Genomic DNA, 17874 nt, shown 5'->3' on the forward strand with positions numbered 1-17874 from the left:
ACAGAGGATAGGACGAGCAAAGAGCTAGTGGCACAAAGGCACGCAGAGCTCTCTGGGAACACTAAACATTTAATTTGGCCAAGGGGAAAGACAAAAGCCTGAAAAGTCTCTGTGGGACCATGTTGAAGAGGGTCATGAAGGTCCAACTGACAGATTTATACTTACTTGGCAGGTGACTGAAGATTTTTTGAGCTGAAGATTTGGAAGATTGGAACTTTATTTTTAAAAAGTTATTCTAGTTATAAACTTGATGCATTGATTGCAGTGGAGAAAGGCAGAGGATGGGGAAATAAATTAAGAGATTATTAGGGCAGTTTACAATTCCAAATATATAGAGACAGTTGTATATATATAGGACTAATGCCCTTATTTTCCTTTATATGCAGCCAAAGGTGCTAAAGAGACAAATTTTTAAAATAAAAGAAAATAAAGATAAGAAAATACAATATGCAAAGATACACAGCCTCACTAGCAGTTAAGGAAATATGAAATAAAATGAATTTGTTATAATATATAGCTTATAGTTTAAAAAAATTGATACAGCACTATTAGCAGGAATATGATGGGGAGAGTGAACTCATTCACTGACAGTGGCAGTGCAAATAAGTTCAATCCTTCCAGAGAGCAAGGTAGCAACAATAATACTGTTTCTATATTTTTATCTAGTAATTCTAGCCTGAGGAAACACTCAAACAGAATAATCCCACCCTCCAAAAAAAAGTATTTGTACTAAAATATTCCCAGTGGTTCATCCATAAACCTAAGAATTGGAAGCAACTTAAATGTCCACTATTGGTCCACGATTAGTACAGAACAGACTGGGTCAGGTGACCTGGGGATACACTGGGTGGCACCTAGTAGAAGTTCTTAGCTTAAATACTTACTTATGACCTTATTAATGTTACTAGCTATATTACTTATATTCAGCCTATTTTTTTACCATCTTTATTGGAGTATAATTGCTTTACATTGTTGTGCTAGTTTCTGCTGTATAACAAAGTGAATCAGCTATACGTATACTTGTATCCCCATATCCCTTCCCTCTTGCATCTCCCTCCCACCCTCCCTATCCCACCCCTCTAGGTGGTCACAAAGCACCGAGCTGATCTCCCTGTGCTATGAGGCTGCTTCCCACTAGCTATCTACCTTACGTTTGGTAGTGGATATATGTCCATGCCACTCTCTCACTTTGTCCCAGCTTACACTTCCCCCTCCCCATGTCCTCAATTCCATTCTCTACGTCTGCATCTTTATTCCTGTCCTGCCCCTACGTTCTTCAGAACCTTATTTTTTTTTTTAGATTCCATATATATGTGTTAGCATATGGTATTTGTTTTTCTCTTTCTGACTTACTTCACTCTGTATGACAGACTCTAGGTCCATCCACCTCACTACAAATAACTCAATTTCGTTTCTTTTTATGGCTGAGTAATATTCCATTGTATATATGTGCCACATCTTCTTTATCCATTCATCTGTCGACGGACACTTAGGTTGCTTCCATGTCCTGGCTATTGTAAATAGTGCTGCAATGAACATTGTGGTACATGACTCTTTTTGAATTATGGTTTTCTCAGTGTATATGCCCAGTAGTGGGATGGCTGGGTCGTATGGTAGTTCTATTTTTAGTTTTTGTTTTGAATTTTTGAATTTTATTTTTTTATACAGCAGGTTCTTATTAGTTATCCATTTTATACATATTAGTGTATATATGTCAATCCCAATCTCCCAATTCATCACACTATTTTTAGTTTTTTAAGGAACCTCCATACGGTTCTCCATAGTGGCTGTATCAATTAATATTCCCACCAACAGTGCATGAGGGTTCCCTTTTCTCCACACCCTCTCCAGCATTTATTGTTTGTATATATTTTGATGATGGCCATTCTGACTGGTGCGAGGTGATACCTCATTGTAGTTTTGATTTGCATTTCTCTAATGATTACTGATGTTAAGCATCCTTTCATTATTCAGCCTATTTTATAAGATTATTGTTTCTTGCATTACTAAATGTGTGACTGAACCTCTGATAAAAATAATTATGACTAGACAACTTAAAACAATTGACCAAATATATAGTTCTACAATAAGATCAATGACTGTAATAGTGTAACTCTAGATATGGAAAGAGGCAACAAGAAGGAATCAGTTCCTGGACCATAGCAGACTAGTAAGACAGGCGGTCCAGAGACTTTGGTTACTGCTAACAGGGCCTAGTCCAGTAACAGCACACTGAGTGGCCTATCAACAAAATCCTCGCTTGAACTGGGAATGAGCATTCCTAGCACTGTGGGACAAATTGGTCACGAAATGCCTCTCAAACCTTGGTCAAAATCATGACCAAAAAGGAGGGGATTATAAAATAAAGATATTGCCCACTATCCAGTTCTACAAGAATCAAGTCATTAGGCACTGCAGTCACGGACCTACAATACACCCTGAAAGGAATTCAGGGTAAAGATCAGGATGAGGCACTTTGTTCTCTGGGAAAACTAGCTGAACCAGCCCTCATAGTTAGATATTTTCAGGAGAAAATTTTATAAGCCCAGTTTTTTGCATCTTCCCAAACTTAGAAAAGCACTAAAAACATTAACTAAGATATCTATTCCTTGCTATAGCAGTAACCTTCTACTGAGATGTGTACTTGATTGCACTATATACTGGCCTCCCACCTTACCTCTTTGGAACAGTCCTCAGAGCTTTCTTAAAGACTGTTCTTGGAATATAATCTTGAGGTTGGGTCAAGTAAAATTTTCCATTTCTTTCTTACACTGACTATTAATTTTTTCATCAATAAAACAAAAGATAGGAAAAAAACACAAACATACAAAAACCCTCACTCTGATTAAACTTAATTCTAGTGCCAAATATATGGAAATAATACACATGAAAACAGTAATTAAAAATGCAGAACACATAATAGTATACACAGATTATAAACTGCTATATAAAATATATATGTGCATTGACTGATGTGATTTAAAAGCAATAGTGCTTAATATTCATTTGATCATTTTTATTAAATAGACTTAATAAATAATTGCATTAAATTTTTTAAATTGTGAAGTGCTAAAAATATTTTCCATTCTAGCTGGGAACATCCAACAACTCATTTCAGTAATTATTTATTAAAGACTATTACTTATTATTAATAATTTATTCTAATATTAAAATAGCAGTTGTTTCTGATCTAACGGAGGGACCAGGCAAGGTACCAGGTACAGCGTAATACATGCCATGATAGGGAGAAAGAGAAGAGGCCTTAATCTCATGTGCCTCTATTCACCAAAGGAGATAAGCAATAAGTTTACATATAAGGAAACAATGAAACATTCCCTACAGTGGCCAGTGCACCAACAGAAGAACTTATAAACTACACGTGAGAAATCTACAGTCTATTAGGACAATCCTCTATGTCTGCATTTGATTGAAATGGGCTCAGATTTTAAGTGAAATTAAATCATTAAAAAAAAAAGCAAATGTTTTGATAATGTGTGCTTTCCTCTTATTTCAGACTTTTCCAGAAGTCAGTGGGTTTTGGGGTACATCCATTGGTAAGATACTCTCCATGGGCATTGCTTGATGAGTCTGACATTTGAACATGGCAAGCATTGCCCTCCGGAACCTACAATAAAAAAGGGAAAATCTGGCATTACCCATGAGGACCTGGCACTTTTAGAGTACTCTCAAACATGGCTATGATGCCACTACTACCAACTGGCATCTCCAGATAAATTTCTGCTTCCAGCTTTAACATCTGCTGTTGAGACCCTTGGTCAATGTATCAAGCGTATGACACAGTTAAAGACCACTTGTGCACCACTGACTATTAACATTGAAGACACTTAATAAAAACCACTAATTATGTCTAAGAGGGTGCATCTAACGTCATTTGCAAGGAATTATTTACTTGAACTAAGGATGTGTATTTCATGCATTTGTTCTTCTGAGCAAAGGCCAGTTTCAATTAAGAGGAGCTTGAGAATGCCTGACCTTTCCTAAAGAACTACCAAGAGACTCTGAATTTAAAATGTGTTCTTTATGCTTCTTATGCAGTCTGCTTCGTAAAAGTTTTTATGTTTCTTCATATATCTGTGGCTAAAGTTGCTTTCCTAACGTGCATAAATACGTAAGTGTAATAGAAGCAGCACTGGCATTCCAGGATCAAATTACTTCACCTCTACTGAGATTTTTCTGGTCAAATATTTAAGCACAGTAGATTGGTTCATCCCAATCTACTGTAGATTGGTTCATCTACTGTTACATCTTTAAGCAGTAACAGGAAATGAAGCAGTGTAAGCTTCACTGATGAGGCAGGAAAGAAATCCTTGCTCAGAGGCTCAACAAAGGGGGGAAGGGGAAGATTCTCAACTATTCTGAGTGACTACACACTCCTGAAGCCCTTTATGTTAGCACTGAAGTTTTCCTTGCATTTGAATGATATGTCTTCCTCCTAGTAAATATACAACTATGCTACCCACTTAGGGAGTCCAACTGGCCTTGCTTTGTCCATTTTCCAGTAATAGAACTACTCTCTTCTTTGCAAAACCAATTCCATGTATTTTAAATGGGGTAACCATGTGATCCAAGCTGAGCTCACCATTGACCATCCAGGGCCACTTCTGCCAGAAAGCCATGTGAGACGAAATTCACATTTGGGGATGCTTAGCTTGTGGAACTTGGGTCTTGAGTTACCCGTGATTATCTCGCCTCTGTGTAGGAAGAGCCTGTCACAGAACTGGAGCCCTAGACATTTAAGGTCCTAAATGCTTCTCAAGTTGCATGAACCAAATAACTTTTACATTCATCTGAAGTGAGTTTCTGTCACTTACCTTCCCAAAAGTTTTAGAACATTATCCATTGCCTTTTTAACATTCTTTCTGTATACTTTTTTTAGTTGAGAACCATTTTAGACATAACTTACTTTTTATTAGCAATCACATAAATACAGGGATTGTAGAATGTAGAAGATTTTGCAAACAGTGGAGCTAGGATGGCCACTGAGGGAGGAATCTTCTTCGGGTCACCAAAAGAAGCCCATAAGCACACGATGGAATAAGGGGACCATGCCACCAGAAACATGAGTATCATTATCACAGACATCTGTAAAAGAAATCAATATTCGCCAAACCCAATATCTAAAATATCAAAATAACTAATATACCTTAAACTGCATGAAAAATTATCTGGATTGGAACTTGAATAAATTTATGTTTTTGAAGACACAGAGGAAAAACTGAATTTTTCCCCTCATACTTTGCTAATGTGCCTGAGGTCATCTATAACAAGAGCTTGTGAAATGGACAGACTGGTGCACAAATGTAAAGAATGCCGGCTTTCTTTTGGTGAGCTGGGGAGAATACAAAAGCTGGCCTGGATGACAGGCAGAAGGACCCACTCCTGGCCCACTTGGAGTAACTGTGCTAGGGACTGCTGGTGTTGTGCTTTCTTTTCCTCACTCTCATCTGCTAATCTAAAAAACAACTTTCTAACTCTCTAAACTCAATGTGAAAAAAAAAAAGTCCTCTATTGAGTTCAGGGAATTCTCATACAGGCCATTTGAGCTTGGTATATAATAAATCACATATAATACGTACAGTGCAGATAATTTTGTAAAGGAGCTATCCTTATATTTTGTTTGAATGAAAAATTATAATTACATTGCTCCCTCCTGATTGCCCACTAAAAAGATAGAAAAGGTTTAAAAAGACATAAACACATAAGGTCTGAGAACCACAGATTAGACAGCTCTGTAAAAGTTAAAATTTAATAATCGTTAGACAAGTGGCATATTACTTATCAGACTTGAGAATGATTTAAAAAAAATTTTTTTTTTAATTTTAAAGAGCCAGGAATGAGGGAAAATCAGGTACAGGTGAATCCACTCCACAGAACTACAGAAAGCCTCAGGAATTGGAGATGACAGTTCTGAATGTGGGGCTGCACTTGGAACCTAAAACACAAAAACTCATTAAAATCTGCAAAAAGAAGCAGTTAGACTTCTGAATCCCCTCTCTGTTCAGCTAGGAAACAGCCCCCTCTCCCCAGAAGAACCCCAAGGGTCAGTGTAAGAGAGGGTAAAGCAGGGAAACTTGAGACTGGGGAACACCGGGCTCAGCTGAGAGCTGGCGTACTGTCCTGAAAAGAGGGGGGCTGCACGCTGTCCCTTCCCTGCACTGAGCCATGAGAATGTGGGTACACAGACTTTTATCTCCTACCCAGAAAGGCGAAAGAATCTTCTCGCCTTGGAAACTGACCAGCCCAGAAGAAAATATCCAGAGGTACAGATCATTAGAAACCCCCCTCTCCAAAGACATATCCCAGTGAAAGAGCACAGCAAGAGCTCACAATCAACTTTTTAGCGCATCACTCTTAAATATGCAGGGACAGTCCCTGATCACCAGACATTGAGGAAACACGCAAACTGACAGGCAGAGACCAAAACAGTGCAGGAACTTGGGGGAAAAAAATATGTGATGAACAGAAGGAAAATGTAAATATATACACAATATCATCACAGAAATGAGAGAAGATACACATGCATTAAACAAGAAGAGGACACTATCAAAAAGAAGTACAGAGTATAAAATAATGCTTCCATCTCATCTACAAAAGTGAAAGCAGAATTTTAAAAATGCAACAGGAAGGTTGAAATGTATGGGCAGCCAGGGTAAGGGTGAGGTAAATAAGGTGAACTGTGCAAGTGCAGGGTCAGGTCCTGTCTTTATTTAATATTTTATATTTTGTTCAATGTGGATTTTCTCCATAAATTTTGATCTTTTAAAATACTGCACTAACTACTTGATTTTTTGATTACTGAGCTTTTTGGCACCTGCTTAAATTTTGCACCCCAGGCTTGAGCCTCACTCTCCTCACCCAATCCCAGTCCTGGACATGGTTGCGGAAATCTCTCAGAAAGTAGAAACAGGGACTTCCCTGGCGGTCCAGTGGTTAAGACTTCGCCTTCTAATGCAGGGGGTGTGGGTTCGATCGCTATTTGGTGAGCTAAGATCCCACAGGCCTCCCGGCCAAAAAAGCAAAACATAAAACAGAAGGAATATTGTAACAAATTCAATAAAGACTTCAAAAATGGTCCACATCAAAAAAAAATTTTTTAAAAAGAAGAAAGTAGAAACAAAAACAAACAAACAGGGGACTTCCCTGGTGGTGCAGTGGTTAAGAATCCGCCTGCCAATGCACAGGACATGGGTTCGAGCCCTGCTCTGGGAAGATCCCACATACTGCAGAGCAACTTAGCCCGTGCACCACAACTACTGAAGCCCGCACACCTAGAGCCCGTGCTCCGCAACAAGAGAAGCCACTGCAATGAGAAGCCCGCACACCACAACAAAGAGTAACCCCTGCTCACCGCAACTAGAGAAAGCCCACGCTTAGCAATGAAGACCCAACACAGCCAAAAATAAATAAATAAAAACAAAACAAAAAACAGAAATAATGCAGGAGAGAATATTTAAGAAAATTAAAAGACAAATCCAGGAGATTAAATACTCAAATAAAAAGAGTTCCAGAAAAAGAGAACAGAGAAAACAAAATGGGAGGTGAAACTCACCAGAGAAATAATACAAGGAAACTCCCAGAAGGGAAGACCTGAGTCTCGACATAGAAAGCATTCACCCAGTACCCAGCACGTGGGTGAATGAAGAGCCACACCAAGGCGTATCGGCGTGACAGTTCAGAAAACTGGAGACACAGAGAAAATCACAAGCTTCCAGAGAGAACGCAGATCACCGGAATGCTGTCAGCCTTCTCAATAGTGACACCTGAAGCCGAGAGACTACATAGAGTAATGTCTTCGAAATTCTTTGAAAGTCATTTTTCTACTTAGAACTCCGTACCAAGCAAACAATCGGTCAAACATAATTGTAGAATTAAGACATTTTCAGGCATGCAAAATCTTAAACATTTGACTTCCTTGTGACCTTCTCAAGACTCTATTAGAGAATGTGTTACACCAAATGTGAAGGAGTTAACCAAAAAAAAAAAAGGGAAGACATACAATTCAGAAAACGGGTGATCTGACCTATGAGATAGGTCAAAGGCATTCCCAGCTGGTGACAAAGGAGATGTGGGGATGCTGGCTTCCTAGGTAGTCATCCTAAAGAACAGCCAGTGTAGACTAGGGCAAGAGATCTGGCGGGTGTCAGGAGGGTAGCGCCAAGAAAAGGATAAAGTCGACCTAGTCTCTGATGTATCTGAAAATACTAAGAGGAGACTGAAGCCTCTGGTGGAGAGTTTAGAGATGAATTAGTGACAGGTACACAGAAGAGTCAGCAAACAAAGCTACAGAGAGAGAGAGAGAGAGAGGGAGAGAAGAGAAGGGGAGAGAGATGAACAGAGGAAGAGAAAGAGAAAGGAATGAATTGTTAACTCCAAAGGGGAAAAAGTTGTATAAAAAAAGAAATATAAATCAGAGTCTTACAGAGATTTTCAATAAATAAAATTTAGATAATCACAATAATGTAAAATTGGCTCTTCATCTAACCAAATATTAACATTTTACTGATAAGATGAGAGATAAACGCTGGTGGGGAGGAGTAGGAAAGGTTGGTGGTATAAGAAAAATTTTCTTTGTCTATAGTAGGAAATCAAGAAGTAACAGCAAAGAAAAATACCTAAAACAGGGCTCCCCTGGTGGCGCAGTGGTTAAGAATCCGTCTGCCAATGCAGGGGACACGGGTTCGAGCCCTGGTCCGGGAAGATCCCACATGCCATGGAGCAACTAAGCCCGTGCGCCGCAACTACTGAGCCCGCACGCCTAGAGCTCATGCCTCGCAACAAGAGAAGCCACTGCAATAAGGAGCCCGTGCAACGCAATGAAGAGTAGCCCCTGCTCGCCACAACTAGAGAAAGCCCACGTGCAGCAACAAAGACCCAACGCAGCCAAAAATAAATAAATTTATTTAAAAAATAAAAAAATTACCCAAAACAGCAGATAAGCACATCATTTAGAAATACGGAGGCCAACACCAGAAAAAAGAGCCAGAGAGTGAGAATCGGGAGTTGGGGAGAGGTGACTGCAGGGGCCAAGGAACCGTGTCCATGTAAAAGCTTGATTACAAAACTTTTTTAAGGATTTTAATGTCTTACCTTTGTTACATCTACCTGATCTGACCAATCTCTGTTGAGATACTCAGTGCAGTTACTAGTAGCATGATGTTTAATGGATCGAGTGACATGGTAATAGCAGTAAAACATCATTATCAAGGGCACAATAAAATTTATTGCAACAACCATCATGGTGTAAGAAACAAAAGATCTGAAAGTAAGAAAAGGAAATAATTAAATCATGACATTAAATCACTACTTATTTAATATACTAAATAGAGTAAGGGAAACAGGATAATTATCAGAAATAATACTGGCACTGTCCAGCAGTCATTATATTATTAAATAGCTTAGGAAGTGCATTTGACTTTGAGTTCATTTGGACTAGGGGTTGGCAAACTATGACCTGTGGGCCAAATCCAGCCTGTCGCCTGTCTTTGTAAATAAAATTTTATTGGAACCACATTCATCACATACAGTCTAGGGCTGCTATCACAGGCAGAGTTGAATAGTTGCAATGGAGACAGTCTTGCCTATAAAGCCTAAAATATTTATTTTTTGACCTTTCACTAAATCTAAAAAGTTTTAGATTTAGTTTGAGAGTTAGAAATTTTCTATTTGCTTTTCTTCATAATCTTTCATTTCCTTTAATAAACTAAATTACCCCCTTTTCCCTGGTAAATATAGGAAAGCATCACTGATGAGCAAGCAAATCCTTGCAGTGACTGTGCTTTTGCTGCATAATTCTCAGGAGATGCTTTATTACCAGATCATCTACAAAAGAAAGGCTGGACTTTTGCCAGATCTGCACACTGTCTAGCTCCACTAACACTCCTTTTCCCCGTCAGGTCCTACCTCTAAGGTGCGGACATTGGAAGGATTCTCTGTTTTGCCTTTGCTGCCAGAAGATAGAGGAAGGAACAGAGCAGGGGACAAGGGGAGCTGGATGGCCTTTCCTTGAAAATAAGCATAATTCACTTTTCTCAATTCATCTCTGCTGTAATCATATCATCTATACCAAGGAAGTTCTTTGTCATCTCTGCATGAGAAACATTTGATCTGACCTTAAATTTGAAATGGTGAGAAAATGTCTACACTAGAAGCATTTGATTATAAAGTGTAAACATGTCTCTTACACATCATTTTTCCGCCAGTTTATGGTACAGGTGGCCCCAGTAGGATCTGGGGCATAACTAGCCCACCCAACAATAGGCATCAAAGCCCAAAAGAGGCCATTGAACCAGGCCCCCAGAATCATGCTGATGTAAGTGTTGGTGGTCATTCTTCTTCCTATTAACAAACATATGGAACATCAAAGTCATTTCCCAATGATGTGATTCATATCTTCATTTTGTTTTAACTGATTATTCAAAGTTGTCATCAAATAGATTCTTCACAGAGCACTTTAGTTCACACAAAGCCTATCTACATGAATTCAGATTCTGAAAAAAAAAATGACATTTAAGCTGAAACCTGAATGATAAAATGATCAGTCAGAGGATAGAAATGGAGAAACACTAGGGAAATAGCATTTACAAAGACCCCAAAGTGGGAAAGGGTTTGGTTAGTACCCCAAAGTGAGAGGACCCCAGAACACACTGGAAAGGTAGCCCAGGGCCAGAATGCATGGGACCTTGGAGGCTGTGTTATGAAATTTGGGTTTTATTCTAGGTATAATAGAAAATCACTGAAACTTTCAGTCAAGGATTATCAGAGAAATATGACTGACCGTGTTGCAAGCCATACATTTACATTTTGAAGTGAATGTGTATCGAGCAGTACTTAGGCAAAAATGGGTTCACTGAGAAAGCTGAGAAAAGTGCTGTACCTGCACCAGGACAGCAGATGGTCAGGTATCGATCCACAGCCACAACTGTGAGCAATCCAATACTTGCCATTCCAAAAAAGATATTCAATCCAGCATAAATCTGAAGATTAAAATTGGAAAGATTGCACCATTATACACATCCTCCCAAGAGACATTTACACTTTTATCCCATTGCTAAAATATATTTTAAATACACTGAGAGTTTTTTATTTTACTAATTTTAAAATATATCATCTATTGTCAAATTATAAGTGGTTTAATAAAGGCATTTATAGAAAATGTTTTGAGACTTCATTAATTAAAATAAACTTTTTAAAAAATGTTAAGGCTTAAAGTAAAACTTCTATACATACTCTGTGGAGTCAAAAACAAACCATAAATTAAGTGCAATGCATATAACCAACAAAAGACTGCTACTCAGAAGATAGACAATTCAACAGGCTGAAAAGACAAACAGAAAAATGGGCTATTAACACAAGAGGAAACCTGCATGTTTATGACATAAGATGTACAATCACATTAAGTCTTGAAAGAAATGCAAATTATAAGATACTATTTTATATCCATCAAAATGCTACAAATTCCAAGTCTGACAACCCCAAGTGTTGGAGAAAATGTGGAGTAACAGAAGTTCTAGCAACTGGCACAACCATTTTGGAGAGAAATCTGTCCACATCTGATAAAACTGAAGATAAACATTATCTACAACCAAACCATTCCTTTCCTAGTAATGTATCTAAACTCTCACACATTGCAGAAAAAGACATGTATGAGAACAATTTATTGAAGCCTTGTTTGTGGTTTAAAAAAATTGGAAACAGGGAATTCTCTGGCAGTCCAGTGGTTAGGACTCGGTGCTTTCACTGATGGGCCCTGGGTTCCATCCCTGGTCGGGGAACTAAGATCCCACAAGCCAAGCCACACGGGGCAGCCAAAGAAAAAAAGAAAAAAATTTAAAAAACCCCAAACAACCTGAAGCACATATTGCAAAACATTAAGGTTTGACAAAACTGGTTGGTGCACACATGGGTATTCCCTACTCTCTACTCTTTTCATTTTATTCTCTATAGTTTTAGAGCTTAAAATAGCTAACTGTTTTAAAAAATCAGGCCAAAAGTCATTAATGCAAATTAATATTAATTTATTTTCTTGTCAGTAAAAATCACCGTAGATATATTCACAAGCAATTCTCTTGGAGAACTTTCCATAGAAAAAAATCAGCAACATGTTGTTTAACTACATTACTTAGATATTATGACACAGTCATTATTTTATTGTTTCAAATGAAAGCAGAGTATTTCTTTTTGAATTTTTAATATGCAAGTTTTTATTTGAATATGCAAATGTTCACTTTTCTTCTCTAGTTGACTACTAATTTTGTGTTAGTTTAGTTTTTTCCTTTGAGTTGGGGAAATTTTGAAAATATAATGATGGCGACTGATTTCATTTCTCTTATTAAGGAATATATTTCCCAGTCACTCCTGAAGCCATTTTTATTAAGAGCACCATATCTATTATCCTACATAATCTTATTTGATTGAAACCCTTGGGATTTTTTAAAGACATTTAAATGTACATTTTCTTAATCTACTTTATTTTGCTTTGATTCTAAAGATCTCCAATACCTGACATCCTGCATATCCAAACTTCCAACTTCCATGCAGATCTGAAGCAGCAGACATGGGGTAGCCAATGCTACTGACCCCTATATCAGTAACAGCCAAGTTAATGATAATTGCATTTGTGGGTGTCCGAAGCTCCTTGTACTTAATGAAGATGCCCAGAACTATTATGTTGCTGAGAACACTTATCATACCTGAGAACATAAACAAAAAAATCACACATTTTGTTTAATTTGAATGTGTAAAAGTAGAATCAAATTAAATATTTAAGCTCCTTCAAAAATATAGCAAATCCATTTTGGTTCGTTTATTTGAAGAGCTTCAGCTATTCTTCAAGCTAATTGTAATATCTTCACAGCCCTTTTGTAAAACAGAAATATAAAAATTAAAGCACAAAGAATCTACAAGTTGCCTAAACCAGCACTAAAGACTGGTGTTAATGTCATCACTATTGATCACTCTGTCCTTGATGTTATTCCCTTGCATGTCATGATACCACCACCACTGATTTTTAGGATATACATATGATCATACAATCTCCTTTGGCAGCTTAATTTTCTCATCCTCCTTCCTGAAGCCTGAGGCTCTCCTTTCTCTATAGTTTCTCAAGCCTCAGCTATCATTCTATCCTAACAGTGCTTCTGTCACTTTCCATCCCTGAAATATGCTCCAGTCCCGCATCCCTTTTCATACAATTCATTGCCATTAAACATTTATTAAGCATCTACAGTATGTAAGATCATATGACTGTTTCAATATCACTTGAAACTCAACATGTTCAAATCTAAATTCTTTATTACACACACACACACACACACACACACACACACACACCTATAGAAGAATGCACACTGCAAGGTTTGGCTATCCAGAGAGGAAGTCGGACTGGCTTTCAGGTCCACTGAGAAGCCTCACAGGCCATATCACCCTAGTCAAGTCTCCACAGCCTGGGATCTGACTTCTAGACCTGCAGGTCCAGAAACTCAATGTTGTCGGTGCCCCAGAATTGGGGATTCAGGTAGACTGATGACTGAAATTCTTAATCTGAATGCCAGTGTTTTCATTTACAACAAGAAATATTGTTGAGTGGACTGGATGTGCATGTCAGCCTGTTTAACACTCCCTACATGCAACAAAGGATGCACACATTTCCCATAAGCCAGATGTGGGCCATAATAGGTTCTAACAGCTGAGAGAGGCTAGAGCTATTACCAGATTCCTAGGGGGAAAAGGAGGGGTAAGGAACAAAAAGCATAGAGTGGTGTTCACCATCATGAAGAGAACTCTGGTGATCAGCTCCAGCTATTGCCAGAGAGACGGAAGGTTTCCAAGCACCAACACCCAAATGTATCAGCTAAGGAAGAACTTCTATTATATCTTGGCACCTTGGTCAAAACTTCCATTCAAAATCCTGTTATACTAATCTAGATTCCTGTTCTTTCCTCCTGCATGCTGCTGGCAGAATAAACTTTCTACAACATAGAATTAACCAAGGCTCTTCTCAAAACCTCCAACACACCCCAACATCTGCGTGATAAAGTCCACATGTCCCAGCCTGGTATTCCAGGCTCTTTGCCTCAATCTGTTTTTACCCTCTCTAAGCAAATTTTCACACTTGTCAAACAAGCCCTCCATCTAATTATTTATCAAATGCACCAGGCTTGTGGTAAATTTCGACTTTCATTTCTCCCACTTGGAACACCCTACTCCTTTCCTCTACCTTTCCAAATGCTACCCTTCAAAATTCTGTTCAAGGCCAATTCTGCCCCAAAGACTTGTCCTCTGCATAGTATCCTCTCTTCTCTAAATTCTCAAAGTACTTGTTTATATTATACTTTACCTTATGTGATGCTATATTACTTAATTCATATATGCCTAGTCTTCCTGTGTAGATTTTAGGCTTCTAATCATTTCTATGTTGTATATATGATATATAGCAGATTTATTTAATAAACGGACAACTAAAACTCATATTGCTTAAGGTCTATTATTCCTGCAAGCATAATTAAGGCACAATGATATCAAATTTGATGATTCTTTGGCTCAATATTTTTGCATCTAGTATTGTAGCTCCAAAAAGTTTAGTGAATTGAAGAGTCTTTCTGGGCTAGTTACAGATTTGATGATTTTTAAGTCAGATAAAAACAGTGCAGTAAATTGTTGCCTACCAAATATGCAACCAGAATAAAGTAATTGTGCTTTGGGGGCGGTTTTAGATATAACAGGGAGAATGAGGTAAATTTAGCCCTTTTTCTATTTTCTCTGCAGCTGTCTCAAGCACTCTACTTTATTTCCGATCTGTAGGTGTTTTCTAATGAGTAGACAATAGATCATTTAGTAGTTAGGTCTATGTTCAGTTAATTTCCCCTTGGCTTCTGTGGCTCTCCTCCAATCTCTTTGGCAGATCCTTCTTAATCCACTTCCTGGCCTTTCTTTCTTCATCTCTACCTTATTAAATATATGCATTGTCCAAGTTTCTGTCCTGGACCTTCTTTCTTTTCACGTTCAATATACACTCAGTGATTTCACACAGACCCAAGGCTATATGCTGTGACTTTCCAGATCAGTCTCATAAAATTCAAACTCATGTGCGCAGCTTTTTACGGGACTTCTCTCAAACGGAACCCAGAGATTTTCTCTCTTGACCCAAACATGTTCTTCCCCAGATGTGCTCCCATCTTGATGAATAGCTTCACCATCTATCCAGTGGCCCAAAAGAGAAACCTAGATGTCATCTTTGATGCTCCCTCACCTTCTCCCCCAGTCTCCACATCCAACCATCAATTCTAACTTCTAGCTCTTGAATGTGTCTATCTCCAATGCTACTACTTCCTCCTCAGAGTCTTTTAAATCTTAATCACACAGAGGCCACCTACCTGGTCTCTTAGCTACCACTACAGCACATTTCTAAAATACAAATTGGATCATGTCATTCAGTGATTCCCCTATCGCCTTTACGGCTTAGGTCTTTCATTAGCTGGTACACAGCCATCCTCTCAGCCTAGTACCTCTCACGCTTCATCCTACAGGTCACCCGTAATGAATCTATTTCAGATCCTTAATTCACCATGCCCTCTTGCTCCCCAGCATTGGAGCAACTGGAGAAAGGGAGAGTGCTCAAGTTGGTAACATTTTTAAGAGCTACAATCTGAGAGAAATGTTAAATTAAAAATTAAATTTAAAATGAAAAATCTAAATAGGCTCTTGGTAAAAGTAACAAATGAAATAAATGCTTTGACTAAATTCTTTTCCTCACGGTTTTGGTTTCGATTTGGACATTTAAGTGAGTTTTGTTAAAGGGAAAGATTGGGGGGCCCAAAGAACAATAAACGTTTGAACAAAAGCATAAAGAAGTTAGATATGCTCCCTTCAGTTCATCTACTAAAAACACAAACAAACAACACGTACTCATAGTATTGATAAAACTGATCCTTGTGATTATACCTGACGGTTCTAGAGTCGAAATACCTGAGTTCAAATCCTGGTGTAGCTACTTAGTAGATGTGTGTGTTGGGAAAGTTATTTAGACTCTTTATCTGTAAACAGGGAAAATAAAATTTGCTTACTGAATTAGCATAGGATGAATTATTCTGTACATGTAAATATTTAGAACAGTGCTTGGTATATACCAAGTATTCCAATAATAACATTAGTAGTGGTAGCAGTAGTAGTAGTGGTGGTGGTGGTGGTTGGAGTAGTAGTAGCAGTAGTAATAGTAATTCTAGTAGAAGTCATCATTGTCATCATAGTAAGATTACTATTACTATTACTATTACTGTTACAGGGGTAAGAACCAGCAAGAATATTTTCTTAACAGGAAAATTTCTTTGCATGCTTCTTTTGTAACCAGATCAAAAAAGATAGCTTTTCTTGGTCATCTACCAAAAACTAACTAAACCAAAAGTTTGTATACAAAGTACTTCTATGTAATTGTGATAAGGAGCTTATCTCTTTAAGTAGCATATTGTTTTCTCCTTTCTGTTGCAACATCAAAAAAAAATTCAAAAAGAAAACAGAACTTATCCAGTGCTTATCATACAGAGGTATTCAAATGAAAAAGTTGGCTGAGGAACCACATTTTCTACCACAGAAGTAATACTCTGAATTATGGGGAAACTAAGCAATTATAAAGAATAAACTGGGTACAGTAGGATTTGTTATGTTTTTACTCTACTTTTGAATATATTTGAAAATTTTCATAAGTCAATCCAAAAAATAATAAAGTTACTTCTAAAACTCATTACTAAGCATAAAGTTGAAAATGAAGTGACTGCTAAGCATAAAATTAATACCACAATTCAACCTATACATAAAAAAGGTAATCAGAGAACTTCTATTGTCAATTTCCCCATTCCTTTTTTTCAGCCAACAAGTCTTTATCTTAATGCAATATATGCATCAATGAGTGTGTGTATGTGGGAAGAAAGAAACATTTGTCCAACATATACTGTATATATCACTTAGGTATATTTGTGCATTATTTAATTTTACTCTTCAAAACCATTGTGACAGTAGCTTATTCTTATCCCCATTTTACAGATATGAAAATGGAAGAACAAAAAACTTGCTCACTGTTACAAAGATACTAAAAAATGAAAACCAAAGCTCAGTTTTCCAATACAGCATTCGAAAATGAGCTCAATTTACAAACTCTGTCCTCAGTGACAATACACTCTGCTCTCTCTTTTTACGACTTTAATTTTCTTTCCAGGATCTTTCGATCTTAACTAGATTCCACCACCAAGGACAAAATTACAGAAAGTATGTATGAGAATAGTAAATGCTATAAAAATACATCTTTGCCATGGTGCACACTATTCCCCAATAAAAACTTAATTTGACAATGTAATAACCAAACATATGGATAATTACTCATTTTATAAAAAACTTTTCTCAGCCCCATTTCACGGCTCTCACTGCCTATCAAAATTCAAAATAACTTGTTATATTAACCACCATTAACAATGTTTCCATTTATTTTCACCTACATTCTCTTTTTGATCTTTACAGCCAGGAAGTAGAGCAAGTATTATCAACCTTATTTATCACATGAGCACCCCAACTGAGAAAGGATAAGTGACTTCTCAAGGTTAGCCAACAATATAGAACTTGAAACATTATCTCTGAACCCATGCTTTTTCTACTACCTTATGCTGAAAACCTCTGCTTTTCTTCACTTATTCAAAAACAAAATAACTATTAATGGAATAAACATCCATACCTGCCGTAATCAAGTAAGCTGCAACAATATTGTGTTCAGTCTGTGAAAAGGTCGAGCCGTCTTCATTCTTAGAGTCTGAACTGTTCCCTAAATTATTCCTTAGCATTTTGGAGGGAAGATATCAAGATAGCCTTCAT

The 17874-nt window shown here is 37.6% G+C and overlaps 1 protein-coding gene across 1 annotated transcript; it reads right to left on the reverse strand.

Moving 5' to 3' along the window:
* Positions 1–3258: 3258 nt before the first annotated feature.
* On the reverse strand, positions 3259–17874 carry RRH (retinal pigment epithelium-derived rhodopsin homolog). Its single transcript, XM_079919859.1, has 7 exons — positions 17738–17874; positions 12520–12710; positions 10895–10994; positions 10203–10356; positions 9109–9277; positions 4925–5103; positions 3259–3625 (listed from the first exon to the last, which is right to left on the reverse strand). Exons 1-7 carry the CDS (start codon positions 17841–17843, stop codon positions 3511–3513), a joined length of 1014 nt encoding a protein of 337 aa, XP_079775985.1. The 5' UTR covers positions 17844–17874; the 3' UTR covers positions 3259–3510.

This window comes from Stenella coeruleoalba (assembly GCF_951394435.1).
Source record: "Stenella coeruleoalba genome assembly, chromosome: 4".
NCBI lineage: Eukaryota > Metazoa > Chordata > Mammalia > Artiodactyla > Delphinidae > Stenella > Stenella coeruleoalba.

Coding starts and splice junctions, on each gene's coding strand:
- RRH (XM_079919859.1), bottom strand. CDS start 17,843: ATGCTAAGGAATAATTTAGGGAACAGTTCAGACTCTAAGAATGAAGAC. Junction 12,711..17,737: donor AGCTTACTTGATTACGGCAG/GTATGGATGTTT, acceptor TTATGTTCTCAG/GTATGATAAGTGTTCTCAGC. Junction 3,626..4,924: donor TATGTGATTGCTAATAAAAA/GTAAGTTATGTC, acceptor TTTTTATTGTAG/GTTCCGGAGGGCAATGCTTG.